This window comes from Erythrolamprus reginae, chromosome 3, assembly GCF_031021105.1.
Source record: "Erythrolamprus reginae isolate rEryReg1 chromosome 3, rEryReg1.hap1, whole genome shotgun sequence".
Classification (NCBI taxonomy): domain Eukaryota; kingdom Metazoa; phylum Chordata; class Lepidosauria; order Squamata; family Dipsadidae; genus Erythrolamprus; species Erythrolamprus reginae.
The window spans coordinates 69,421,826-69,449,776 of record NC_091952.1 but is presented as its reverse complement, the minus strand read 5'-3'; the positions used below and the strand labels follow the sequence as shown (position 1 = coordinate 69,449,776).

The 27,951-nt window shown below is 41.9% G+C and overlaps 1 protein-coding gene across 4 annotated transcripts in view; it reads right to left on the bottom strand.

Moving 5' to 3' along the window:
- Window positions 1–10,506: 10,506 nt before the first annotated feature.
- The window catches only part of LOC139164096 (receptor-type tyrosine-protein phosphatase V-like), an 80,618-nt gene continuing 63,173 nt past the window's right edge, over window positions 10,507–27,951 (bottom strand). For 3 of the 4 annotated variants that reach the window (XM_070745768.1, XM_070745766.1, XM_070745767.1), the window contains 9 exons: window positions 26,086–26,159; window positions 24,639–24,726; window positions 23,963–24,056; window positions 22,171–22,247; window positions 20,432–20,566; window positions 19,040–19,162; window positions 14,432–14,589; window positions 14,148–14,286; window positions 10,507–12,315 (listed from right to left, as the gene is read on the bottom strand). In XM_070745768.1, the coding sequence (XP_070601869.1) occupies window positions 12,256–12,315; window positions 14,148–14,286; window positions 14,432–14,589; window positions 19,040–19,162; window positions 20,432–20,566; window positions 22,171–22,247; window positions 23,963–24,056; window positions 24,639–24,726; window positions 26,086–26,159 (948 nt within the window). In that variant the 3' untranslated portion in view covers window positions 10,507–12,255. The remainder of the gene's footprint in view (window positions 12,316–14,147; window positions 14,287–14,431; window positions 14,590–19,039; window positions 19,163–20,431; window positions 20,567–22,170; window positions 22,248–23,962; window positions 24,057–24,638; window positions 24,727–26,085; window positions 26,160–27,951) is intronic. The other variant, XM_070745765.1, reaches the window with a different exon arrangement.

Sequence of the window (27,951 nt, the reverse complement as noted above, 5' to 3'; positions counted from 1 at the left end):
CATAAGCCCGAAAAAGTGGTCGAAAATGAGCAAGCAAAACTACTGTGGGACTTCCGACTTCAGACTGACCGAATTCTGAAGCATAACACACCAGACATTGTGATCGTGGAGAAAAAGAAAGTATGGATCATTGACATCGCAATCCCAGGAGACAGCAGAATTGAGGAGAAGCAGCTAGAGAAATTAGTGAAATACAAAGATCTAAAAATCGAGCTGCAACGACTGTGGCATAAGCCAGTGAAAGTGGTACTTGGCATGCTGGGCGCAGTATCAAAGGATCTCAGGGGACATTTGAAAACCATCGGAATTGACAAAATCTCCATCTGTCAATTGCAAAAGGCCACTTTACTGGGATCACCGCTACATCACGCAGTCCTAGGTGCTTGGGAAGCGCCCGACTGGTGATGAAATATGAAATCCAGCATAGTGATCTCGTTTGCTGTGTTGTACTGACATAATAATAATAATGTCTATTTTTCTGTGGAAAAAGGCTTAAAGAGTGATAAGGGGTAATAGGAGAAAGGGGAATAAATCTTTAGTTGCTCTGCTGATGAATAGAGCAGATAAAAAAAGCACTGTGCAAGAAATAATGTATCTCAACAAGCCTAGAATGCTAGGCAGGCACAGAATACGCTTTATCCCAGATTTATTGAATACATCACAGTTGGCTGGATTCATGAAGATATATGCATAATTTATTAACCACAATGGTTGGGTTGACAGGACAAACATATAAAAATCACATAATGGCTTTGCATACTGCATGGATCCTTCCATACCTTTTTTGGTAATGATATCCTTCTAAAGATTTGTGTCTTCGTTATTTAGAGGAAAAGGGAATTTTAATGACTAGAGTAGAATTTTAGAGTAGGAAGTATGGGGCTTTCCCATCTTTAACCAGTTGATCAATCTGATCCTCATATTTATAGCCTACTTCTCCTTGGTTAGATTGGAAAGAAAAAAAAGTGTTCCAGAAGAAGCAACATCCCAGAAGACAATGATAAGTTACTTCCGCGCTATTGAAGGGAGAAAAAAAACTTACAATAATGAATAATGCAATGCAAAGATATAAAAGTCAAACATAAATAATAAAAACAGTTTTAAAAACCCATTATAAAAACCCTAATGAATTATGAACAGTGCGGTCAGGCGGTAGGGAAAGCAAGTAGGATGCTTGGCTGCATAGCTAGAGGTATAACAAGCAGGAAGAGGAAGACAGTGATCCCGCTGTATAGACCGATGGTGAGACCACATTTGTGTTCAGTTCTGGAGACCTCACCTACAAAAGGATATAGATAAAATTGAACACGTCCATAGACGGGCTACAAAAATGGTGGAAGGTCTTAAGCATAAAACGTATCCGGAAAGACTTAATGAACTCAATCTGTATAGTCTGGAGGACACAAGGGAAAGGGGGGACAGGATCAAAACATTTAAATCTGTTAAAGGGTTAAATAAGTTTCAGGAGGGAAGGGTTTTTAATACGAAAGTGAACACACGAACAAGGGGACGCAATCTGAGGTTAGTTGGGGGAAAGATCAGAAGCAACATGAGAAAATATTATTTTCCTGAAAGAGTAGTAGATGCTTGGAACAAACTTCCAGCAGACGTGGTTGGTAAATCCACAGTAACTGACATGTCTGGGACAAACATATATATCCATCCTAAGATAAAATACAGGGAATAGTATAAGGGCAGACTAGATGGACCATGAGGGCTTTTTCTGCTGTCAATCTTCTATGTTTCTATATACCAGTCAATCACCATTAGCATACCAGTAACAACCCTCCATCTTTTTTCTTTGATTTTTGGTATCTTTTGCTCGATGCGCATGCACACAAGCAAAATCTCACAAGTTATGTTCTTTTGCATGAAATTTCAGTGTTTTTTTTTTTTTGCTTCTGCATTTGCCAAAATCTCTCTCGCACGCACATCCCATTGCAAGATTTCAGTGCGTTTTTGCTTCCTGCATATGTGCGGAAATAAAACCATGCTGGGGATGTGCGTACACATAGAGCGCATGCACAGAAAAGACTCCCCATGCTGCGTACGAAACGCACCAGTAGCAGCAGGTAAGAAGAATCTGCCCCTGCCCTACATGGACAGGACATCAGCTAGAGTTGTGACTTTGGAATTACCATATTATTTCCAGGCATAATAGCAGCTTTCAGTGCTCTATTGGAGACCTAGTTGAACAAAGCCCATGAAGTATTACTGTATAACTGCTTTCGGTACTAATTTGTGTATTCTTAAGAAGAAATTCTAACTATTAATTTAGGCAGTAGCTGGTCCTGTGATCTAACTCTAGAGCAGTGTTTCCCAACCTTGGCAACTTGAAGATATTTGGACTTCAATTCCCAGATGCTGGCTGGGGAATTCTGGGAGTTGAAGTCCAGATATCTTCAGGGAAACGCTGCTCTAGACCACACTCAACAACCCATTGTTCCTGTACTTTGTTTTCAAATGTGGCAGCAGCCTATAATTAGTCTGGCTTTGTCCTTTTCTCTTTTTCTGCCAACTGAAGATGTACACCTCAAGACACAGTTATAAATCATTCCATTTATGCTTGTGTGTGTGTGGGCAACTATATGCGTGATGCAAATATATCAAAACATGTTAGAAGGAGAGACTGCATGATTTTAAAAATTTGACTCTAAAGTGTGCAATAGGGTTGATATTCCTGGAGGCGTCTGTAATATGGTAAATGATTTAGCTTTACTAGATTTAGCTTTACTAGATAAATGGTCAAAGCAATGGAAACTGCAGTTTAATGTTTCCAAATGTAAAATAATGCACTTGGGGAAAAGGAATCCTCAATCTGAGTATTGTATTGGCAGTTCTGTGTTAGCAAATACTACAGAAGAAAAGGATTTAGGGGTAGTGATTTCTGACAGTCTCAAAATGGGTGAACAGTGCAGTCAGGCGGTAGGGAAAGCAAGTAGGATGCTTGGCTGCATAGCTAGAGGTATAACAAGCAGGAAGAGGGAGATTATGATCCCGCTATATAGAGTGCTGGTGAGACCACATTTGGAATACTGTGTTCAGTTCTGGAGACCTCACCTACAAAAAGATATAGACAAAATTGAACAGGTCCAAAGACGGGCTACAAGAATGGTGGAAGGTCTTCAGCATAAAACGTATCAGGAAAGACTTAATGAACTCAATCTGTATAGTCTGGAGGACAGAAGGAAAAGGGGGGACATGATCAAAACATTTAAATATATTAAAGGGTTAAATAAGGTCCAGGAGGGAAGTGTTTTTAATAGGAAAGTGAACACAAGAACAAGGGGACACAATCTGAAGTTAGTTGGGGGAAAGATCAAAAGCAACATGAGAAAATATTATTTTACTGAAATTGTAGTAGATCCTTGGAACAAACTTCCAGCAGACGTGGTAGATAAATCCACAGTAACTGAATTTAAACATGCCTGGGATAAACATATATCCATCCTAAGATAAAATACAGAAAATAGTATAAGGGCAGACTAGATGGACCATGAGGTCTTTTTCTGCCGTCAGACGTCTATGTTTCTATGTTTCTATGTAGGTAAGAAAAAAAATCTAGGTATGCGATCAGGCATTTTGCTAAGTTAATACTTTGCTATGCTAAATTTGCACAATATGCTAAGCCTTAAACCTTAGTTTAACTTTTGCAATATTAACACAAGATAGTAAGATATGATGAGACTGGTTTTGGCTTAGCACCTTCCATAAGCAAGTAAAGATAATTTTGTCCATTTCCTTGCCCAATTCCAACTCTTCCTTTTCAGATTAAAATTCATTTCTTTACTCTAGCATTTCTGACTTTCTCTCATGTGTTTTAAATGTATACACTGCAATATTAATATCATGTTTTAAATTATTTTAAATAAAAATACATTTGGGAAGGTACTAAGGCTAGTAGCAATACCTATTGCCATTGTGTAGCTTAGATTCAATGTGGTGTACTGGTATAAGCCCTTCATGGCACCGGATTCCCAGCGAGCAGTTAGGTCCCACAGAGTGGGTCTTCTCCGGGTCCCGTCAACTAAACAATGTCACTTGGTGGGACCCAGGGGAAGAGCCTTCTCTGTGGCGGCCCCGGCCCTCTGGAACCAACTCCCCCCAGAGATTAGAATTGCCCCCACCCTCCTTGCCTTTCGTAAGCTACTTAAAACCCACCTCTGCCGTCGGGCATGGGGGAATTGAGATACTCTTTCCCCCTAAGCCTTTACAATTTTATGCATGGTATGTCTGTATGTATGTTTGGTTTTATAATAAGGGTTTTTAACTGTTTCAATATTGGATTGTTATATGCTGTTTTTATTACTGTTGTTAGCCACCCCGAGGCTACGGAGAGGGGCGGCATACAAATCCAATAAAATAAATAAATAAATAAGAGTTGAATTAAGACTGGGGAGACCCAAATTAAAATCCACCTACAGACATGACTCAGACACTTTGTCAGTGGTGAAGTCTTTTTTTTTTTTAACTACGGTACTCTATGAGCACGGCTTGGTGGGTGTAGCAGGGAAAGAATATTGCAAAATCCCCATTCCCACCCCTCTGAGACCAGCCAGAGGTGGTATTTGCTGGTTCTCCAAACTACTCAAAATTTCTGCTACCGGTTCTCCATAACCTGCTAGATTTCACCCCTGCACTTTGTCATCTTAAATCCACCTCATCATTTTTTTGTGTGAGAGTAAATTGAAAAGAATTTCCTATTTCATTAATTGTTCTCAATGGAATAGCTTGTTTTCTGTGGTTATGGGTACTTCACCACTAGAGGTTTTCAAAAATAGACTGGACAACTGTTTGACTGGGATAAAGCTCCTGCCTTGAATAGGATTAAACTAGAAGGCCTCTGAGATCCCTTTCAACCCCGTGACTCTATAATTTGCCTTAGGTTTTTACAGATCATAGGAAAAAACTATATAAATTTGTTATAGCATATGATTTAAATATATATATATATAAGCTCCTTAAAACCCACCTCTGTTGTCAGGCATGGGGGAACTGAGATATCCTTTCCTCCTAGGCTTCTACAATTTATGTATGGTATGCTTGTATGTATGATTGGTTTTTAAAATAAGGGTTTTTAGCCGTCTTAGTGTTGGATTGTCACATGTTGTTTTTACTACTGTTGTTAGCCGCCCCGAGTCTATGGAGAGGGGCGGCATACAAATCCAATAAATAAATGAATGAATGAATGAATGAATGAATGAACGAACGAACGAACGAACGAACGAACGAACGAACGAACGAACATACATACATACATACATACATACATACATACATATATATATGTAGATTGTTCTGAGTTCGGGTTTTGCCCTGTGTAATATTTTGCATGTTTATGCGACGTTTCGGTGAAATCACATTCACCATCATCAGGCTGAAGTTTCCAAGCTTCGTGCTGTTGTAAAACAACAGCACGAAGCTTGGAAACTTCAGCCTGATGATGGTGAATGTGATTTCACCGAAACGTCGCATAAACATGCAAAATATTACACAGGGCAAAACCCGAACTCAGAACAATCTGACAATTTCCCTTTATAATGAAAAGCAATGGGGGGGGGGAACATGAGGCAGTTATTCACAAGATGGGTAATATTGGTTGGCAAATTCGTTACAATTCATTTACCTGCATGTGTCTGGCTTGCTTTAAGAAACAGATCAAGGCTTCCCAATAGCTCCATTGGCTATGCCAGACTCTTGGCAAAGGGCACAACAGCCAAGCCCTTGAAAATGCTAGCAACATTCCCAGTTGTCATGCAAGGCCAGGACAGGAGCTGCAAATACAAGCTGCAGAAAGAGGCAAAGGCTGAGCCCATTGCCCAACTACTTTAAGAGCAATTCTATCTCCCATTTCCCGGCAACACCCTTCAGCTCAGGTTGCTTGTGCCTTTCCCATTGTCGACTTCAATTGCTTCTTGTCTTTTCTTCCCTTCTCTTTAATTGTGATGTTCCTGGGAGCCAGACACTATCTGGGGCCTTTGTTACTTGCTTAGAGCAAACTCCCTAGCTTTGATCTCCATTTCAGGGCCTCCTTTACTTAAGGCCATTCTTCAGGAATGAAACCCAGAAAAGCCAGAAATCTAAGACTCTCGCTCTGAGCAGCGAGTCTTCCGCCCACCTGTTCTGTCTGCAAAGCTTCCCCAGGAGCTAAGATGTATGTCTGGTGGCGGTAGCAGGGAAGCACGGCGTATATTCTTGATAGATGTGCCCCCGTGGTACATTCTTGATCGTAGATTGCAAGGTGCCTTCTCCAAAACGGGTTTTGTGGCCTGGAGGCGTCGCTAAGACAAATTGGGCTTTTCATAGGAGTTTCCAAGGAGTTGGTTGACTGAGTGTGTTCTCACACTGCATAAAAAGCCTTAATATAGTTTGCTTGTTTGGGCTTAATTGCGATAATTGGGCTTAATTGTGATTTAATTAACAGAAACAAATTGTAAATCTTAAAAAAATATGGCTTAGCTCAATATATGTATTGAGTATTCTCTCATAGTCAAAATAGAGCAACTAAGATTTGAGATATGGAAGTTGGACAATAAAAGCATTATATAAAATGATGTTTAAAATAAAGAAAGTAAGACACAGAGACAAATTCTAGATCACTTTTCCCCATCAGCTGGCTCATCTGTCTTGCATTTCAGTTGTTCAGGTTTTTCAATATTTTCATTCGGATGACTACATTGAATCACATTTTTAAAACATGCTAGCCAGACAATATATAAATAAATGTGGTGTGTTATCAGACAGCAGACTGGTTTAGAAGAAATTTACAGGTTACGGAAATTTAAAGAAAAATTTCTCCTATTTTTCAGTTTCATTTCCAAAATCAATTTACATGACTAGATTAGGATATTTAGAATTTCTCAGAATTGTATCAGAGTCGATCTTTGAATCTTTCATTTTTTAATACTTTCCCCATCCGATTCTACCATTTGCCTATTCTTAAATCCCTTATGCTACTCAAAATGCTAATGAGCCCTTCCTCCAAATCTCTCTCAAAGCTTTTTCCAGGCAGTTAACAGAAATTTCCCCTCTAGTCAAAATACCACCTTGTATCTTCTGTAATGTGTTCCTTCAATTTTTGCTGATTATGATCCAATCGTGAGGAGAAAAAAAATTAACTTTTAAAAAAATTCAGGCTAAACTTCCATGTTGTTTTCTTGGCAACAATAGTAGTTTGCAGTTCCTTTTATCTGAGATATTTTCTTGATTTCCCATTAATTGAAGTGATATATAGATATACTGTAACTCCATTTACCTTTTGAGCACAGCAGGTTCAGTTACATGCTTCTACCTCTTGAGGCAACAAATTATAATTCAATTTATCTTGAATGCTCCCTCTGGAGGTTTATCTATGTGCTTGCTGACAATCAACATTGACTTCATGGCACATAATCAATCAGTTAATAAATGTCTCAAGTGCAACAGGTTTGGATAGTTGACTTATAATAATTGACTTATAACAGTAATGAAGCCTGCCTATTATGGTTGCAAGTCATGACAGAAAAACAAAGTTTTTGGAGGTCTTCTAGTTCAACCCCTTGCCCAGACAGGAAACAGGAATCAGACAAATAGTTTTCCAATCTCTTCTTAAAAACTTTCAGTATTGGAGCATTCACAGGTTCTGGAGACAAGTTGTTCCGTCTGAAGTTTTCTGGCAGGAAAATTCTCCTGTCAGGAAAATTCTAGTTCCAGGCTGGTTCTCTCCTTGATGGGCTTTCCATCCATTGCTTCTTGTCCCACAGTGCTTTGGAGCAGGGGTCCCCAACATTTTGAACCTCAGGGTTCTACATTACACACACTACAGAACCTCAGGGTTCTACAGACATACACTCATAATTTTAAATCCTGTGGACTACTAATATGAATCCAGTGCGCCACTTGCTGAAGTGTCTGGACTCCCAGTGATGGGATGGGGTCTCCTCCTCTCTTTTTCTTTCATCTCTCCCCTCTCTCTCTGAAATCTTTCTCTCCCTCTCTCCTCCTTCTCTCTCTTTTCTCCCCATTCTCTCTGAAATCTCTCTACCTCTTTCTCTCCTCTCTCCTCCTTATCTTTCTCTCATCTCTCCCCACTCTCTGAAATCTTTCTCTTTCTCTCTCCCTTTCTCTCCTCTCTCCTCCTTCTCTTTCTCTCATTTCTCCCCACTCTCTCTGAAATATTTCTCTCTCCCTCTCTCCTCCTTCTCTCTCTCATTTCTCCCCATTCTCTCTGAAATCTTTCTCTCTCCCTCTCTCCTCCTTCTCTCTCTCTCATTTCTCCCCACTCTCTCTGAAATCTTTCTCCCTCTCTCTCCTCATCTTTCTCTCATCTCTCCCCACTCTCTCTGAAATCTTTCTCTTTCTCTCTCCCTTTCTCTCCTCTCCTCCTTCTCTTTCTCTCATTTCTCCCCACTCTCTCTGAAATCTTTCTCTCTCCCTCTCTCCTCCTTCTCTCTCTCATTTCTCCCCATTCTCTCTGAAATCTTTCTCTCCCTCTCTCCTCCTTCTCTCTCTCATTTCTCCCCATTCTCTCTGAAATCTTTCTCTCTCCCTCTCTCCTCCTTCTCTCTCTCATTTCTCCCCATTCTCTCTGAAATCTTTCTCTCCCTCTCTCCTCCTTCTCTCTCTCATTTCTCCCCATTCTCTCTGAAATCTTTCTCTCTCCCTCTCTCCTCCTTCTCTCTCTCATTTCTCCCCATTCTCTCTGAAATCTCTCTCTCTCTCATCTCTCTCTCCTCCTTTCTCTTTGTCTCTCATTCTGATTTTCCGGTGCTTTCTGGGTCTCGAGGGTGCTCCTTCGGCCTTCGTTGGTGCTGGATGATTTGCTCCTGCTCTTGAATTTGGAGCAAATCTCTATCCCCTTCCCTTCTCAGGTCAGGTGATCAGTGACTGCGAGGGGAGGGCAAGGGGCGGGCCAGCCACTGGTGGGTTCAACCAACAGGAAGCCACCAGCAGGGGGAAGAATGAACTGCAGGTTGCTCACTCCTGTTGCTTCAGCCCACCTGCGCTGTCCCCTTGCACCATTACCTAGTTCCGGCCAGCAGGGGCTGCACTGCAAAGTTGCAAGGTTCATGTAACTCCCTCTATGGCAGAGATTTCCAATCCCAGCATGAGCTGCCTGGTGGTTTCCATATTCCAGAGCTCATCACAGGACTGGCCATTAGTTATCCCAGAGCAGCTCCTCTATCTTGGTGCATTGCGGACCACCAAAATTTTCTCACAGACCACTGGTGGTCTGCGGACCACCAGTTAGTGACCTGTGCTTTGGAGAATAGGTTCTCCCTCTTCTTTGGGGCAACCTTTTATATATCATGACACCCTTTCCATTAAACCAGACATACCCAATTCAACAACAGTTCTTTTCAAGTTTTACCCTCCAATTTCCTAACCTTCTTTGTTTCTTTTCTTTGCACCTTTTCTGGAGCACGGGTATCTATCTTGCCGCGTCACATTGCTGTCACATGAAGTTTCGTGATTTTTCCTTTTGCAGAGCTGGGGTGGGCATGTCCTGCACAGACACATCTGGCCCACTGGCCACCAATTGGACACCTCTGTTCTAGAGTCTCAACTTTTTTTACATATTGGTGCAATCAAAACTGGATGCAATGTTTCAAGTGTGGTCTTACCAAAGCATTATAAGGTGCTTTTAATACTTCAAGGTTTTTTTTGGCAGCTGTAGCATAATGCTGGGTCATTTTTTAAGTAATTATCCACCAGGACTCAGAGATCCCTCTCTTGGGTACTAAACTATTGACTACTATACCACCTATTCTATACCTGTGCATTTTTTTTCTTGTCTAAATACAGGTCACCATGACCAACCAATTTTACCATCTTTTGTCCAGTGGTTGTTAAGTAAACCAATTGTTCACTATAGGACAGTTTTGCCAAAAACAAGAAGTAAATGCTGTTTTTTGCGGGGAGAAACTGTCATAAAATATTATTATGTGACCATAGAGATGGGGGTCTGTTGTCAGAACTAGGAACTGGGTTCTATGATTTCAAATGGTCACTGAGATCCATGATTTCAAATGGTCACTGAGTCATAAGTCAAAGATCCAAGCTGAATTACATATAGCTGAAACAATACTGCTATATTCACTCCTACTTCCTCCTATTCCTCCTATTGTTTTACTATGTCTATTTTTAAGATTATAAATTCCAGGCATCTTTTCCCAAATTGACAGTTCCAGAAGTGTTTGAGTAGTCAAAATCCACAGCTTGCACTGTAAAAAGTTGGTCTAGAAAGTATGGCCCACCAAAGCTATGGTCTACAATACACTGCCAATTTAACTATTTGCTGAAACATTCAAGTCACATACATAGTGATTACTGGTTTGTGCTAGCCTACACTGCCTAGATTGATGAATTTATTGTTTCTAAAACTCACTGACTTTTCACTGCCATTTGGAAGAAGACTACTAATGATAAACTTGACCATAACTCTGTCTTCTATTGAACATTGCAAATAATTTTCTTTTCTTAGCATAAATGTCAATGAAGTAAGTGGACAAAACGGAATGCAAAATATTTCATTTTTCATAGAATAATTTATTATAAAACAATTTTCCCCAGGAAATTGGGGTAACTCATAACTATCTGTAAAAATGCACTTCTCCCAGTGGCTAGTTCAAGCCCATTTCAAAATTAAAGTTACAACTTTAAGAAATGGAATTAGGGGTAAGTCAAAGAAAAGCAAAACTGGATTTCATGAAAGTCAAAATAAATTTCTCAAGCAATGCTTTAGGATAAGAAAAGCCTGTCATGGAATCCTGTGAACATTAATTTGAATAATTAAATTAAGTTTAGTACAATGAGTTACTTTCATGTAAATGAACATAGGATCACAGAATAGAATTTATGAGAGGAAAAACCCAACTTTTAAGTGGTGTCTCCAAAACTAACTACTGCAGTTGTTTTCACTTTGTCTTTGCTACACACTTTGAGGTGGAACCAAGTGAGATTCATGAATCTAGGTTAAGAATGGAACTCAAGAGAAACAGAGAAAGCTATAAATTTGCAATATGATCTTTTTTTAGGGACTGTATATTTTCTAGCTGGTTCTGCATATGGAATATGGATTAAGGGACTTCGAAAAACTTGCCTTATTTGCAACAATAGCTAGGCACAAAGTTTTGGGGAAATTCAAAATAAGGCAAATTGGTTTTTGTGTAGTTGGCACCATCTTTCCCAGACCATTCTGTAATTTTTAATCTCTCAAAGAACCTATTGTTCATTAAATAAGAACTTGTGCAACTGAGGCAAATCACTTTCATACCAAATTCAGTAAGTTATTTATATTCTCTATAAGGATATCCTTTTTTTGAAAACTTCTTTACCAAAATTCATTTGGTAAACTTTTAATCCATTCTGTTAATTTACTTCTAGTGTTACATTATATAACACATCTCATTAGAATACTTTTATCTCTTTCTCTTTGTAAGAAAGCCAGATTTTTCCTGGTTTTTAAAAATATGAATAGTTTTATATATGGAAAATTATTTTTCTGCATAATTTGGTTGTAAATGTGAAAAGAAAATACACCACTGATTTGGGATTGTTATCATGCCAGTTAACAGTACAGTATTTTACTCAGCCTAATTTATATTGGAAAATGTCAAAATAAGGGGTGGAAATGCTGGTATCCAGACCAAGCCATTCCGTATGATGGACATAACTGCCATAATTGGGTAGCTCTGTTGGAGGTCCAACATGCAATATTAGAAATGTAACAGAGAAAGAGAGAAAAAAGAAGAATCACTGGATTTTTATTCCATTATCTTTTCTTGCAACTTCTCCCGCCTTGTTTTTGTCACAAAGCCATTATCATCTGAAATTTACGTACTGTAAATTTGTACGATGACATCATGAGACATCTTGAACCTATCAACTCTATCCGTATACAAAAATATGGTTCATTGTATTTTAACGACTGAATAAACCCTGCAAATGTTCAGGAGGTGGTTTTTCTATTTTTCTCCCCTCCCTCAGCAAACGGTGTATCCAGAATGAAGAATGAGTTGTTATGGCATGCACAACCCCTGCCTTGAGGAACAGAAGTCTGCTGTCAGCAGAAATTATCTTCCTACAACTGGAAGAGTGGAACATCACAGCCAGCATTTTTACAGACTCATTATTCCACCTTCTGCAGAGATCAAGGTCAGAGCCCTGGGGTAGCTGTTCATCTCAGCCCAGGAAAGCACCAGTTCAGTCTGTTTCCACAATTCTGCTGCACACTGGAGTCCTATCCATCATCTAACCAGGAGCAGAGACCACAGCCTAAACTTGTTTCTGGGTGATGACATCACGAATGCATTCATATAGATAAATATATTTATCCTAGAGGAATGAAGGTGGGGAGAGAGAGAGAGACACACACACATGAGATGGTGCAGATAAGCAAGTTTTTTAAAAAATGTATTGATACTATAAAAAGAGATTGAGGGAGGGAGGGAGAAGCATATTACTGAAGGCCATCACACCACACTCGAAAGTACAGGTCCAGGCTAGAACTGCTAATGTAGCATATATTATCCACATGAGTTTCATATATTATCCACATGTTTTATGGTTGCAGGAAAAACCACCACAAATAAAGCATAGGCTTTGTATGTGAATGTTTTCAAGGCTAAACATCATGGTGATTTCTGCCCTTATCTCCTTCATGTTGTATTTTACAAGGCAGGGACGTCTTAGATTAAATAAACTTGCAGAAGGTGTCATGGAGTTAAGTACCTAGCTACATCTACACTACACCAATTCTCTGCGGGCTGCACTGGCTCCCAATTGGTCTCTAGACGCAATTCAAGGTTTTGGTCATTACCTTTAAAGGCCTACATTGGTTAGGACCAGACTATCTTTGAGACAGCCTCATACCGCATAGCTCCCAGTGACTTACAAGGGGCCATAGAGTTGATCTTTTCAAGGTTCTGTCAGCTAAACAGTGTCAGCTGATGGGCCTGCGGAGGAGGGCCTTCTCTGTGGTGGCTCCAGCTCTTTGGAACCAGCTACCTCCCAAGATCTGGACTCCCCCCATCCTACTGGTATTCCAAAAAGCTATAAACAGCTGGCTTTTCTGGCTGGCCTGGGGTCGCTGATCAGACAGCACACCATAGGGATCTGGCCAGTAGAGATATGCATGTTTTTTTTAAAGAAAAACCACTGTTTTAATTGTTTTAATTGATGATTTTAAATTATTCTGAATTGTTTTAGTGGTTTTATATTGCATTATTTGTATTTGGCTGTGAGCTGCCCAGAGTTCTCTGGGAGGCATCTAAGTCAAAAGAAAGAAAGAAAGAAAGAAAGGAAGGAAGGAAGGAAGGAAGGAAGGAAGGAAGGATAGAAAGAAAGAAAGAGTATAAAATATATGCAGTACATATTTTACATCAGTATTTTAATTTTCAGTCTGGGAACAGGTTGTATGCAATGCCCTCTGGTGGCACAATATTGTCTTTCAGCTCCCTGAAAAAATTACTCTTACAGAAGCTCAAGGTAGAAGATGAACTGACATTCTGCATGATATAATGAATTGACATTTAAAAATATGTGACTGAAACTGTTTACAACATATCATTCAATAATATACAAGGATCACCCAAAAAGTAATGCACCAAATTTCCCCCCCTGCCTACAGTAATGGTACAAATGCGAAACTTTAGGTATACTTTATTTGAGTTGTCAGGAGTGCATGTGTAAATTTTGTGTTTCTTCAGACAGATAGCAAAGCTGCAGCAGTGTTTCAAAATGGCGTCTGTAAGTGATGTACGTTACAAGAAGTGTGTCATTATTGAATTTCTCACTGTGGAGAAAGAAACTGTTGGGAACATTCATAAACATTTGTGTACAGTTTATGGAGAATCTGCAGTCGACAGAAGTACGGTTAGTCATTGGGCACAGAGGGCGGGGCCATTAGAATAATAGAAAAAGAAGAACAGAGGGTGAGGCCATTAGAACAAGGAGTTGTACCGACAGGGCATACATGCCCTTGTGTCTCATTGGAGGAAGGCCATAGAACGGGACGAAGATTACATGGAAAAATAGTGAATGTAGAAGAAACATCATTCTTTCTTGTGTCTAAGTTTCACTGTGTTCAGTAAATAATTGTTGAAGAAAAAAAATGTGGTGCATTACTTTCTGGGCGAACCAATGATCCAGCTCTCTGCTTTACTTACCAATGGTGGAGTCATGAGACAACAGCTCCTTACCAGCCTCAAAACAACACCATATACATCCACATTTTTCTCTCCTTTCAGCTGCTGCAGCAGAGTATCTAAGGCAATGAGTATGCCCATCTGGCCTACACCTCCCGAACTAGGAAAGAAGTAAGAATTAGTAGGGGTTCCCATGCAATTGTTGTATATTGACAACCAATCTAGACAACAGGGCATATTTAGTATATACAATACTGATACCCAAGAAAGATACCCCTGACCCAGGATGGGATTTGGGCTCTTACCAGCAATGCAGAACTAAAGGGCTGGCCCTCTTCCGGTATGGCACTAGCTGTCTGACGACAGTGAGAAAGCCCACCAGAACTTCAGGATCTGGCAACTCTTCTCCTTCCCCCAAAGGAAATCGGAACTGTTGCAACACTCTTTCCTTTCCTTTTTTCTCCTGACAAAGCAATGAAGCACAATATATGGATTAAAAATTCAGTGTAACTCAGAAGCTTAGGTACATTGAGAAAGAGTAAGTTCAAAGGCAAAGAAGTTGAGACTGTGCATGCTTATTCTCTACCATAAGGAGAATCAAGAAAAGCAATTAGGAGTTTGATTAAACTCTGCAGGATCTCATTTACTTTCACATTCACTTCACATGGAAACAATTGCTACGGGGCGCTTCTACATCCCTATCTTATCAATCTCCAACCAGAATTAAACATAATCAGAACTTGGTGTGTGTGTGTGTATGTATCATATACACGCAACACACAAATATATGTATAGGGAACACTTGAATAACACATCCTAGATCTGAATGAATGAAACATTCTCATTGAATATTTTGTTCTGTACAAAGTTGACTGTGCACAACAGCATGTGAAATTAATTGTCAATCATTGTTGCTTCCTAAGTGGACAGTTTGATTTCACAGAAGTTTGATTTACTTGGAGTTATATTGTGTTGTTTAAGTGTTCCCTTAATTTTTTTCAGCAGTGTGTGTATGTGTGTGTGTGTGTATGTATATATATGTGTGTGTGTGTGTGTGTGTGAGTGAGTGTGTATGGATACAGTAATACCTCATGATACGAACTTAATTGGTGCAAGGAGGAGGTTCGTAAGACGAAAGGTTCCTAAGACGAAACATTGTTTCCCATAGGAAACAATGTAAAGTCAATTAATCCGTGCAACCAAAAAACCCCCCCGCAAAAAAACGGCTGGGAAGCCGCGCAGCTGTTTTAAAAGGTGACAGCAGCCTGGGGGGCTTCCCAGCACCCCCCCCACCTCTCCTCTTCCCAGTTTGCTCTCCATGTGTCCTCAACCTTTCACGGAGGGTTTTCCACCTCTCCTGTTCCCAGTTTGCTTTCCATGTGTCCCCAACCTTTCACGGAGGGGTTTCCACCTCTCCTCTTCCCAGTTTGCTCTCCATGTGTCCCCAACCTTTCACGGAGGGTTTTCCACCTCTCCTCTTCCCAGTTTGCTCTCCATGTGTCCTCAACCTTTCACGGAGGGTTTTCCACCTCTCCTCTTCCCAGTTTGCTCTCCATGTGTCCCCAACCTTTCATGGAGGGTTTTCCACCTCTCCTCTTCCCAGTTTGCTCTCCATGTGTCCCCAACCTTTCAAGAGGTGGAAAACCCTCCATGAAAGATTTGGGACACATGGAGAGCAAACTGGGAAGAGGAGAGGTGGAAAACCCTCCGTGAAAGTTTGGGGACACATGGAGAGCAAACTGGGAAGAGGAGAGGTGGAAAACCCTCCGTGAAAGGTTGAGGACACATGGAGAGCAAACTGGGAAGAGGAGAGGTGGAAAACCCTCCGTGAAAGATTTGGGACACATGGAGAGCAAACTGGGAAGAGGAGAGGTGGAAAACCCTCCGTGAAAGTTTGGGGACACATAGAGAGCAAACTGGGAAGAGGAGAGGTGGAAAACCCTCCGTGAAAGGTTGAGGACACATGGAGAGCAAACTGGGAAGAGGAGAGGTGGAAAACCCTCCGTGAAAGGTTGGGGACACATGGATAGCAAACTGGGAAGAGGAGAGGTGGAAAACCCTCCGTGAAAGGTTGGGGACACATGGAGAGAAAACTGGGAAGAGGAGAGGTGTAAAACCCTCCGTGAAAGGTTGGGGACACATGGAGAGCAAACTGGGAAGAGGAGAGGTGGAAAACCCTCCGTGAAAGGTTGGGGACACATGGAGAGCAAACTGGGAAGAGGAGAGGTGGAAAACCCTCCGTGAAAGGTTGGGGACACATGGAGAGCAAACTGGGAAGAGGAGAGGTGGAAAACCCTCCGTGAAAGGTTTGGGACAGATGGAGAGCAAACTGGGAAGAGGAGAGGTGGAAAACCCTCCGTGAAAGATTTGGGACACATGGAGAGCAAACTGGGAAGAGGAGAGGTGGAAAACCCTCCGTGAAAGTTTGGGGACACATAGAGAGCAAACTGGGAAGAGGAGAGGTGGAAAACCCTCCGTGAAAGGTTGAGGACACATGGAGAGCAAACTGGGAAGAGGAGAGGTGGAAAACCCTCCATGAAAGATTTGGGACACATGGAGAGCAAACTGGGAAGAGGAGAGGTGGAAAACCCTCCGTGAAAGGTTGAGGACACATGGAGAGCAAACTGGGAAGAGGAGAGGTGGAAAACCCTCCGTGAAAGGTTGGGGACACATGGAGAGCAAACTGGGAAGAGGAGAGGTGGAAAACCCTCCGTGAAAGGTTGGGGACACATGGAGAGCAAACTGGGAAGAGGAGAGGTGGAAAACACTCCGTGAAAGGTTGAGGACACATGGAGAGCAAACTGGGAAGAGGAGAGGTGGAAAACCCTCCGTGAAAGGTTGGGGACACATGGAGAGCAAACTGGGAAGAGGAGAGGTGGAAAACCCTCTGTGAAAGGTTGGGGACACATGGAGAGCAAACTGGGAAGAGGAGAGGTGGAAAACCCTCCGTGAAAGGTTGGGGACACATGGAGAGCAAACTGGGAAGAGGAGAGGTGGAAAACCCTCCGTGAAAGGTTGGGGACACATGGAGAGCAAACTGGGAAGAGGAGAGGTGGAAAACCCTCCGTGAAAGGTTGGGGACACATGGAGAGCAAACTGGGAAGAGGAGAGGTGGAAAACACTCCGTGAAAGGTTGAGGACACATGGAGAGCAAACTGGGAAGAGGAGAGGTGGAAAACCCTCCGTGAAAGGTTGGGGACACATGGAGAGCAAACTGGGAAGAGGAGAGGTGGAAAACCCTCTGTGAAAGGTTGGGGACACATGGAGAGCAAACTGGGAAGAGGAGAGGTGGAAAACCCTCCGTGAAAGGTTGGGGACACATGGAGAGCAAACTGGGAAGAGGAGAGGTGGAAAACCCTCCGTGAAAGGTTGGGGACACATGGAGAGCAAACTGGGAAGAGGAGAGGTGGAAAACCCTCCGTGAAAGGTTGAGGACACATGGAGAGCAAACTGGGAAGAGGAGAGGTAGAAAACCCTCCGTGAAAGGTTTGGGACAGATGGAGAGCAAACTGGGAAGAGGAGAGGTGGAAAACCCTCCGTGAAAGGTTGAGGACACATGGAGAGCAAACTGGGAAGAGGAGAGGTGGAAAACCCTCCGTGAAAGGTTTGGGACAGATGGAGAGCAAACTGGGAAGAGGAGAGGTGGAAAACCCTCCGTGAAAGGTTGAGGACACATGGAGAGCAAACTGGGAAGAGGAGAGGTGGAAAACCCTCCGTGAAAGGTTGGGGACACATGGAGAGCAAACTGGGAAGAGGAGAGGTGGAAAACCCTCCGTGAAAGGTTGAAGACACATGGAGAGCAAACTGGGAAGAGGAGAGGTGGAAAACCCTCCGTGAAAGGCTTGGGACACATGGAGAGCAAACTGGGAAGAGGAGAGGTGGAAAACCCTCCGTGAAAGGTTGAGGACACATGGAGAGCAAACTGGGAAGAGGAGAGGTGGAAAACCCTCCGTGAAAGGTTGAAGACACATGGAGAGCAAACTGGGAAGAGGAGAGGTGGAAAACCCTCCGTGAAAGGCTTGGGACACATGGAGAGCAAACTGGGAAGAGGAGAGGTGGAAAACCCTCCGTGAAAGGTTGGGGACACATGGAGAGCAAACCGCTTTCGGAGACTGCTGGGGAGCTGCACGGCTGTTTTAAAAAGTGACAGCCGGGCTGGGGGGCTGAGCAACCTCCCGAAGCCAACCCGGAAGTTCGGGTTTGGCGTTCGTAACATAAAAAAAGTTCGTGAGAAGAGGCAAATTTTTTCTGAACCCCGGGTTCGTATCTCGAGTTGTTCGTAAGACGAGGGGTTCGTATCTTGAGGTACCACTGTATATATATTCACAAGATAAACATATAAAAATCGCATACAATTAAAAAAAATTCAAGAATATAAGCATGTAAAAACAATAAAAAGAACGCGAGATCCAGAATGTTATTGGGTCTTGGTGAAGGGGTGTTCTTCACTTAAAACATGGTAGTTAGTTTCTAAATATGAACATATCCATGTAATTCCTCCAAGAAAAAAAGCAACAAAGGAAATATAATATCTCCCACATTATCTTCCTGGTTTTACATTGACTGGAAATCCAGATACATTAAAGTCCTGCGTGAAGAATGGGTGGGGAAAAAAAGGTTCACCTACCACCATAAGTTGCAAAGAGGGAAGTTGATATCTTCTCTCTCTGAAATTTACTTAGCTGTCATTTGGCTGGGGTGCTGCAGGATTTCCTGCTTAAGCAGGGGGTTGGACTTGATGACCTGCAAGGTCCCTTTCAACTCAACTCAACTCAACTCAACTCACAAACAAACAAACAAACAAACAAACAAACTCTAGTGAAGCTCATTTAAAAAGCCACAAGCTGTGCCAGCAAGCCTCTCTGTGCATTAGTGTTCATGTTTCCATGACAATTCACTGACAACTCACGTACATATTTTAGTCTGAGCTGAACACAGGGCCATCCTGAAACCATCTTTTCAGGCCCTTGCTGTATGGTGAGCATCTCTGTACACACAGGTTCACCCTCCGAGGGCCAGCATGACTTATCTGGAGCCTATGCAAACAACAACAAAGGCATTCCGGTTACAAATCTATGTTTCCAGTAGCTATTGCTAGTTATTCAAAGTCTTTAAGACAGAGAAAGATACATACGATCCACTTCTTATTCTCCCACATAAAATTCATAATGCTTCTCACTATAAATATTTTGGCAGAGCTCATTAAAAACCACTCCCATTCATTTTTAAAAAAAGGAGGTGTCCTTTTATTATTATAGTGATGCTAATAAACAAGGCAGTCTTCACCATACTGGAGTCCAGCAGAAGGACTCAAACATGGCAGCGGGGATAGTTAATTAATCACATAATTTGCATGTTGCCAATTTGAGGCAACTAAGAAAGGGAAACAAACTTTCTTTGTCCTTAAAGAAAAATAAATGAACCCTCTGACAAAATACTACATACAAAATATTACATACAAAAAGAGAAATATATAAAGTCATTTATAAAATACTACATACTGCAAAAGAGGAAATAAACAAAGTCATGGATTTGCCCAGTTCAAGCCTTGAACCACAGCTTGGACCTTTAGTGCTCTCCTGGAACCCAGAAGGGATGGAACATACTAGATCTCTGTAAAGAAGGAATTCCAATGTGGGAATGCAATTGAAATTGTCTACTTCTGAGGTAACATCTGGTGGTACTCTCATATAGAAAGGACTTATAGAGGGAGTTGGTGCTATTCAATTGGCTCACATGGGCAGATAAATAATGGGGATTCTTGCATATGGGCAGATAAATAATGAGGAATCTTGCACAAATAATCAAAACCATATATGGCTTTGAAGGTGACAACTGAATTGCATCCATAGGTGTCCAATAGCCACCCAGAGCAGTGAGATATAACATCCCAATCCAGGCCAATGCATTCTGAAGCAGCTGTAGCTTCCAAGTGCTTTCCAAGGGCAGCTTTCATGTTACTTAGGCAGTAGATGATTAAATCATGAGTGACTGTGAGCAGGAATTTTTCTCACAAGTCAATACTAAGAAAAATGGCATCACCTATACAGGAATGTCTCAAGCTTGTGGCCCTCTTCATGAAGGAACTTCACAATTCCCACTTTCATGGAAGAATGACTCTTATGCAGTAAGTCAGCATCTTTTAGTGGCATTTCCATCAATCTTAAGTATAAACTCCTCATATTATTCTGCATTGCTGAATCATTTAATACATTGTATCACTGTACCTGTACCATTGTACCTGTACTATCATCCCAGAACGGTCTCTTTTAGGATGCTGTGAACTTATAGAATGACTATCTTACCGGACTATTCATCTGCCTAGGTATCAAAGTGATGATAGAGTGGACACCACGTTCCCAAATTAGTCCCCAGAACTCCTCCAGGGCCAGCTTGTCAGGTCCTTCTATAGCAATATAATCCTTGGTTGAATTGCAGCCCTATCATATTAAAAAGACATAAACCAATTAACAACACATGAGTTTTGTTTATACAATTTGCTTTTAGAGAAAGTGCAGAAAATAATGGAAACAAATGACACTGGGCAGGTTTGGTCTAATATTGGGATAACAAGGTAAACCCCATCTAAGTCTGATCTAAGTTTTAACATGCTATTCTAAAACCACAGGTGATTTAAACAAATGAGTTGTAAATACAGTATACAATATTTGCGCCTGCCTCTTCTCCCATGCAGCGTGACAGATGCTCAGGGATGGGGTTGCTGAAACTAGTACTAGAAACAAAATTTTCTGCCTACAATATAAGTAGCCTCATTGGTTGGGCAGGATGTGTCAGCAACTGGAAATACAGAAGGATAAGACTCTATGTGCTATGCGGCATTCAGTTTCCCCCACTTAAACCATAAGTACTACTCTGCAGGCAAATGAAAGAAGTTATGACATAACATTTAGTTTCCACACTGAAAGAAAAATTGCAAGGGAGAACGGTATCATTTTTATCCTTTGTTAATGGTAGCAAAAAAATATCACAGAAAGCGAGAAAAAAAAGTAGCTTTTTCCAAACCAAGCATAATTTTATAAACTTTTATCATATCCCCTTTGCTTGCTTTTACTTATAGTATACATAGAAACTGTTCTCACAGAGAGGTTAGTTCAATTGTGGATTCTTTTGGTAGCCCCTCTGGAATGCTAAACGTTTCTTTGCTTTGAGTGCATTGCTACCAATGCTACCAAAGTGGCATTTAACAATACAGCAAAATAGTATCTTGTTGGACATAAGATATCCTTGCCCTTTACAGTTTATACATTAATATGTTTTTACACCTGTTTTGGTTCAAGTCTCTAGATCCAACCTGACACACCCTTACTCTAGATTATATAGACATTTTGGATTTCTAAATAGGCCCTCAAAAGCATTTGCAAATGATTCCTGATGTATGCTTTGAGATTGAATTTTGCTTCATCAATATATTTATTTTTAATAGACCTATTGAGCTAAGATTTTCTATATAATCCATTATCTGTTCCCATCATAACAAGAACTATATTGTGTAATGATTGCAAAAGGCAGCTTCACTTGGAACAGCATGCATCCTGTGATAGTACCTTTATACTGTGTGTGTGTGTTTGTATGTGAACATTTGTGTGTGTGTGTGTGTGTGTGTGTGTGTGTGTGTGTGTGTGTGTGCAGACAGACAGTAAGGCCAAAGTGGTCCTAGTAGTGGTAAGAGCACTTGTGGCTGTGACTCCTAAGCTGGGACAGTGGCTCCAATGGATCCCACGTACAACCCCAGAGCTTTCTGTCCAGAAAGAGGAACAAGTAAGATATTGAGCAGGACCTTCAAACTCCCAGATCCCAAGTGGAAGACCCAAGATTGGGAAAGACACATACAATTCATAGGGGCAAGAATGTGATTTTTAAAGTATGTATTAATATATACCTTTTAGATTAATAGAAACAATATAGGGGGAAAAATTCCACCTGCATGTGAATTATTCCTTTTATAAATAAAACAAGCAGCAAAGAAATACTTCTGCAATAACAGAAGGCAAAAAGAAGAGAATATAAAGTATAGTGGACTCACAGGGATAAACCAGACATGTGCAAGATCTGAGAATGGATCTCGATCCAGGGGTAAAAACTTCACTTTAGAGCGATCATCTGCAAAACAGACTTAGTGTGAAGGACAATAATTGGAAGACATATGCATCATGCATACACCACACCTATCATCACATCTCTTTTATCTCAGCCTAGTTAATTTAGTTCAATTGTTATAGTTCTTGCCATGGATACTACAAATCTCAGAGTAATTAGCCTTTTTATGCCAAGGATTTTGCTATGCCCAGTTTAGGCAGTTGGGTGGGCTTCCCTTCCTCCCCACCTGAGTGGGCTTCCTGCATGACCCCAGACCTTCAGCAGCACTGACACACATCCACGATCCAGAACACCTTGGGCATACAGAGCAGCATTTTCTGGCTGGGCAGCTGCCCCCCCTGCCTGCTGCTCCTGTCACCACCAGGGCTGAGGGACGAGGGGCCCACAGCAGCGTCTCCATACGTGGGGAGCTGCACGCCCCTCCTGGGGCACCTCGCCTCCCTAACAGTGGCTCCCCCTCCTCCTGGCTGCTCCAGCATCCCAGCCAGAAGCAATAGTGTAAGAACTTGCACTATCCCCTCATCCCTCAACCCTGGTCTCTGCAGGAGCTGCAAACATCGGGAAGCCAGCAGACGTCCCCATACACCCGAGCCACCCAAGTGCTCCGTAGAATGGACATGCATCAGTGCCACGGGCTGTAAGGCTGGGGCCACGAAAGAAGCCCACTTGGGCGGGAAGGAACATCTGTCCGGTGCCAGGGTAAAAGGTGCACCAGACAGGAATTGGTTGCACTCATTTGACAGAAGTGATGGGGTGGGGACTGCATTGATTTGGTCTCGGTGGTGGGCTGGGAAGGTGCTTCATTGACATTCTTCTGGTTTCCAGAGTCTGCTGATTTTATTGATTGATTGATTGGTTGGTTGATTTGATTTGATTTGATTTGATTTCATTTGATTTGTATGCCGCCCCTCTCCGCAGACTTGGGGCGGCTAACAACAGTAAAAAGACAATATGAACAAATCTAATATTAGAAGTAATGTAAAAAACCCCAATTTAAGAAACCAATCATACATACAGACATACCATGCATAAATTTTATAAGCCTAGGGGGAAGGGAATATCTCAATTCCCTCATGCCTGATGACAGAGGTGGGTTTTAAGGAGCTTACGAAAGGCAAGGAGGATGGGGGCAACTCTGATATCTGGGGGGAGTTGGTTCCAGAGGGTCGGGGCCGCCACAGAGAAAGCTCTTCCCCTGGGTCCCACCAAATGACATTGTTTAGTCGACGGGACCCGAAAAAGGCCAACTCTGTGGGACCTAACTGGTCACTAGGATTCGTGTGGCAGAAGATGGTCCCGGAGATATTCTGGTCCGATGCCATGATTTTCACATGTACAAGCACACCAGAAACCAGGAGCTCAGGTGTTGTGCTGGAAACCAGGTGATCATCTTCCTGGCATTCACATGAGTACCAGAAGGCTGCTGTTCTGGTTTCTGGCACGTGGGTGCCCAATATATTCATCCACACTGCCTTATAGTGCCATCTGGAAAGGTTATAGGGAAGCAGCTCAGCATGATCCCAATTTGGATGCATATGAGAGGCATGCTGTGGGGACAGCACAACTGATGCTGATATGATTCCTTCCATAGTTCCACCTTGGGACTCTGGCTCCATAACAAATCACAGGCGAGTGACTATGTGGACGAGCCCTTGGTTCTCCTCCTTAAGTACAAATCTAAAACATGTTTTTATCGGCTACAAAACTCTATCACTCACATGGTATCTTGCTGGAACTGAGATTGATTTGCTGATTGACAGAGGGTGGTATGGCAGAATTTATTTCCTCTTTTGCAACTTCCAAGAGCATCTGCTGAAGACAAATGTAGTAGAAAAGGAAAACTCAAGACTCAAGAAAATTGTTAGTTCTGGCTTAAGCGATACTTTTCATTCACAAAGAGCTTGGCAAAATCCTGTCCCTGTGGGTAAGGCAGTGTTTCCCAACCTTGGCAACTTGAAGATATTTGGACTTCAACTCCCAGAATTCCCCAGCCAGCAGATGCTGGCTGGGGAATTCTGGGAGTTGAAGTCCAAATATCTTCAAGTTGCCAAGGTTGGGAAACACTTGGGTAAGGGAAGGATCAATACAGTAACTATGCTCCACAGTCTTTCCAAACATTCAGCCAAATGAATAAGGTCTGTAAGTCACTGGGAGTTGGGCAGCCTAATTTATAACAAACTACAACAATAAAGGTCATATAGATTGGAATGTGTAGGTTATGTGCATTCAACACCTTAGGTCTTAAATGAAAATTGTCAAGGGAGGAAAACTCTACTTGAATAAATACATGGAACAGCCTATCTTGTCATGTTGTTACTAAACTTGGGCCTCTGCTATGGATTTATACACAGGAAGAATTTTCCTAAATTCAACATCCTTATGCCAAAATCTTACCTCATATTCCTTTAGGAAGCCAGCATTGGAATGAGAAGAGTTTTTTGCGTAGTTCTGAACAAAAGTTTTGAGAGAGACTGGATGGGAGCTTGAAAAGACAATAAATGAGTTTACTTATAGCTGATGACTGCAGCAATTTAACATCACAGCTGACAATTTTCTGCAGAAAAATCAGCACCTATAAATACCTGGTAATTAATTAATTAATTAATTAGATTTGTATGCCGCCCCTCTCTGTAGACTCGGGGCGGCTCACAACAACAAATAAAACAATTCAAGACAAATCTAATAATTTAAAAACATTAAAAAAAAACCCGTTATTAAAGCAGACATACACACAAACATACCATACATGAATTGTATATGCCCGGGGGAGATGTCTCAATTCCCCCATGCCTGACGGCAGAGGTGGGTTTTAAGAAGTTTACAAAAGGCAAGGAGGGTGGGGGCAGTTCTAATCTCAGGGGGGAGCTGGTTCCAGAGGGTCGGGGCCACCACAGAGAAGACTCTTCCCCTGGGTCCTGCCAAACAACATTGTTTAGTCGACGGGACCCGGAGAAGGCCAACTCTGTGGGACCTAATTGGTCGCTGGGATTTGTGCGGCAGAAGGCAGTCCCAGAGATATTCTGGTCCAATGCCATGAAGGGCTTTATAGGTCATAACCAACACTTTGAATTGTGACCGGAAATTGATCGGCAACCAATGCAGGATGCGGAGTGTTGGTGTAACATGGGCATACCTAGGGAAGCCCATGATTGCTCTTGCAGCTGCATTCTGCACGATCTGAAGTTTCCAAACACTCTTCAAAGATAGCCCCATGTAGAGAGCGTTACAGTAGTCAAATCTTGAGGTGATGAGGGCATGAATGACTGTGAGCAGTGAGTCCTGGTCCAAATAGGGCCGCAACTGGTGCACCAGGTGAACCTGGGCATACGCCCCTCTCACCACAGCTGAAAGATGGTTCTCAAATGTGAGCTGTGGATCAAGGAGGACGCCCAAGTTACAGACCCTCTATGAGGGGGTCAATAATTCTCCCCCCAGGATAATGTTGCTTGATATTACTGTATAGGTAAGAAGAGCAGACATCAGTGTGCTGGGAAAAGTACTAATGAAGATTAAGAATAAAGGTGGATAATTCTATAATTGTAGTGAAAGGAAGCTGTTGTTACTGTAATGCAGGGGAAGACAAAAATATTTGCTATAATTATGTTGCATGGATATCTGATTTCCAAAAGTCCTTCTCAATGTGAAATAAAACTCCCTAAATTTGTTCCCCTTAGCCTTGTACAAGCTCTGATCAGGCACAATAGTGTGCTGATCTGTTGGAAGATAAGACACAGGGAACTTTCCATGATTGATAACTTTTGTAGGGCAAGCATTATTGGGCTAAGAATGGTGGATCTGATGGGGAATCTAACAAGGATTGCATGTGTGGAAATAAACTTACATCTCTGACAGGCCAATGAGTGGATCTTCAGAGATCTTCTCTAGGATGCAATTATGCAGGAAAATGTATTGTCCCTGGGAAGCAGAATATATGGTTTATCTACACATCACATTATGAAAAAGAAATGCTACATCGAATGCTACTGAGGTGCAAAACTGAGGTTTTTAAAAAAAATCCCGTGTGGATTATCAAAAATATAGAAAAATTTAGCCCAGGGGATTTAAGTAGAAGACAACGGTAAGCAGGACAAATGTGATCCAGTTGGTGATACTGTGAATGATCTCCAGATTTCATAGGATCTCCCACATCTCCCATACTTTCTCACATCTTCTATGTACCGTAGCACAATTTCTTACTGAGCTCTCACTTTGAAATATATAATATTTGGAGCATGTTTCTGATCTCTAACAATATTTCCATTAGTTTCCTGCTGAAAATCGGTGGGACAGTATTTTGCAAGAGCCCCACCTGAGAAGGGCTGCAATCAGCCACACCAAAAGGACAGAAAATTGTGAGAAATACTCAATGAATTTAATGATAATATAGTAAATTATATTGAAATTATATATAACAGAAATATGAAATGTTATTTTTCCTTTGATATGATCTAATCAACAAATAGGTTTTTACTAGAGACCTCGATCAAGAGCAGAGCAATTGAAGCTCCTCCTTTTGTGTTACATGTTTTGTTGTTTTTTATTCATGTATGTATCTCTTATTTTGTCTTTCAAAATAATAACAAAAAAAATATTTTAAAAAAAGGACAGAAAATTGTATATGGGTCAGAGTCTACTCATTCCAGTATACTGTAATTATTATTTCATCTATTTTAGCTTGGTAATCATCATTTCTCATTACTGTGGTTTTAAATTCCTCCTGATAATGAAGGATTCCTTTCTACTATAATTTCACCGCCTCCACTGATAACAAATATTTCACGGGAAGGAAAAAACTTTCTCGTATCCTTAAATCAGTGTTTCCCAACCTTTTTTGAGCCGCGGCACATTATTCATATTTTCAAAATCCTGGGGAACACTGAAGGGGGGCGGGGCGGGGGGCGGGCTAAAGAAAAGTTTGGACAAAAAACCCCTCTCTCTTCCTCCCTTTCGCTCTATTTCTCCCTCTTTCTCTCTTTTCCTTCCTTCCCTTCTTTCTCTCTCTCCATCCCTTTCTTTCTTTCTTCCTCTCTTTTTTTCTCTCTTTCTCTCTCCCTCCTTCCCTTCCTCTATGTCTTTCTCTCTCCCTTGCTCTCTCTCTCTGTCTCTCTTGCTATCTCTTTCTTGCTTTTCTCTCTCTCTCTTGCTCTCTCTCTCTCTTTCACTGTCTTGCTATATGTCTCTTTCTTTCTCTTTGCCTCTCTTGCTATCTCTCTTTCTCTCTCTCTGTCTCTCTTGCTATGTCTCTCTTTCTTTCTCTTTCTCTCTCTCTCTGCCTCTCTTGCTAAGTCTCTCTTTTTCTCTTGCTATGTCTCTCTTTCTTTCTCTCTCTCTCTGCCTCTCTTGCTCTCTCTCTTTCTCTATCTCTCTTTCTCTTTCTCTGCCTCTCTTTCTTGCTCTGTCTCTCTTTCTCTGCCTCTCTTGCTATGTCTCTCTTTCTTTCTCTCGCTCTCTCAGCTGACTGCAAGCGGGAGCCCTGACGGCGGCAGCTGGACGTGCTGCTGGACACCGTATATGCCAGGCCCGCAGCGCCAGCAGCACGTCCAACCGCCACCGTCAGGGCTCCCGCTTGCAGTCAGCTGAGAGAGAGAGAGAGCTCCCTCTCGCCGCCGACATCTCCCTGCGACTGCCTGCGGCCGCTGCGGCCACCCCCCCCGCTCCCATCGCCAGTGCCCTCCCGCCGGGCCACAAAGGACACTTGCCGCAGGTC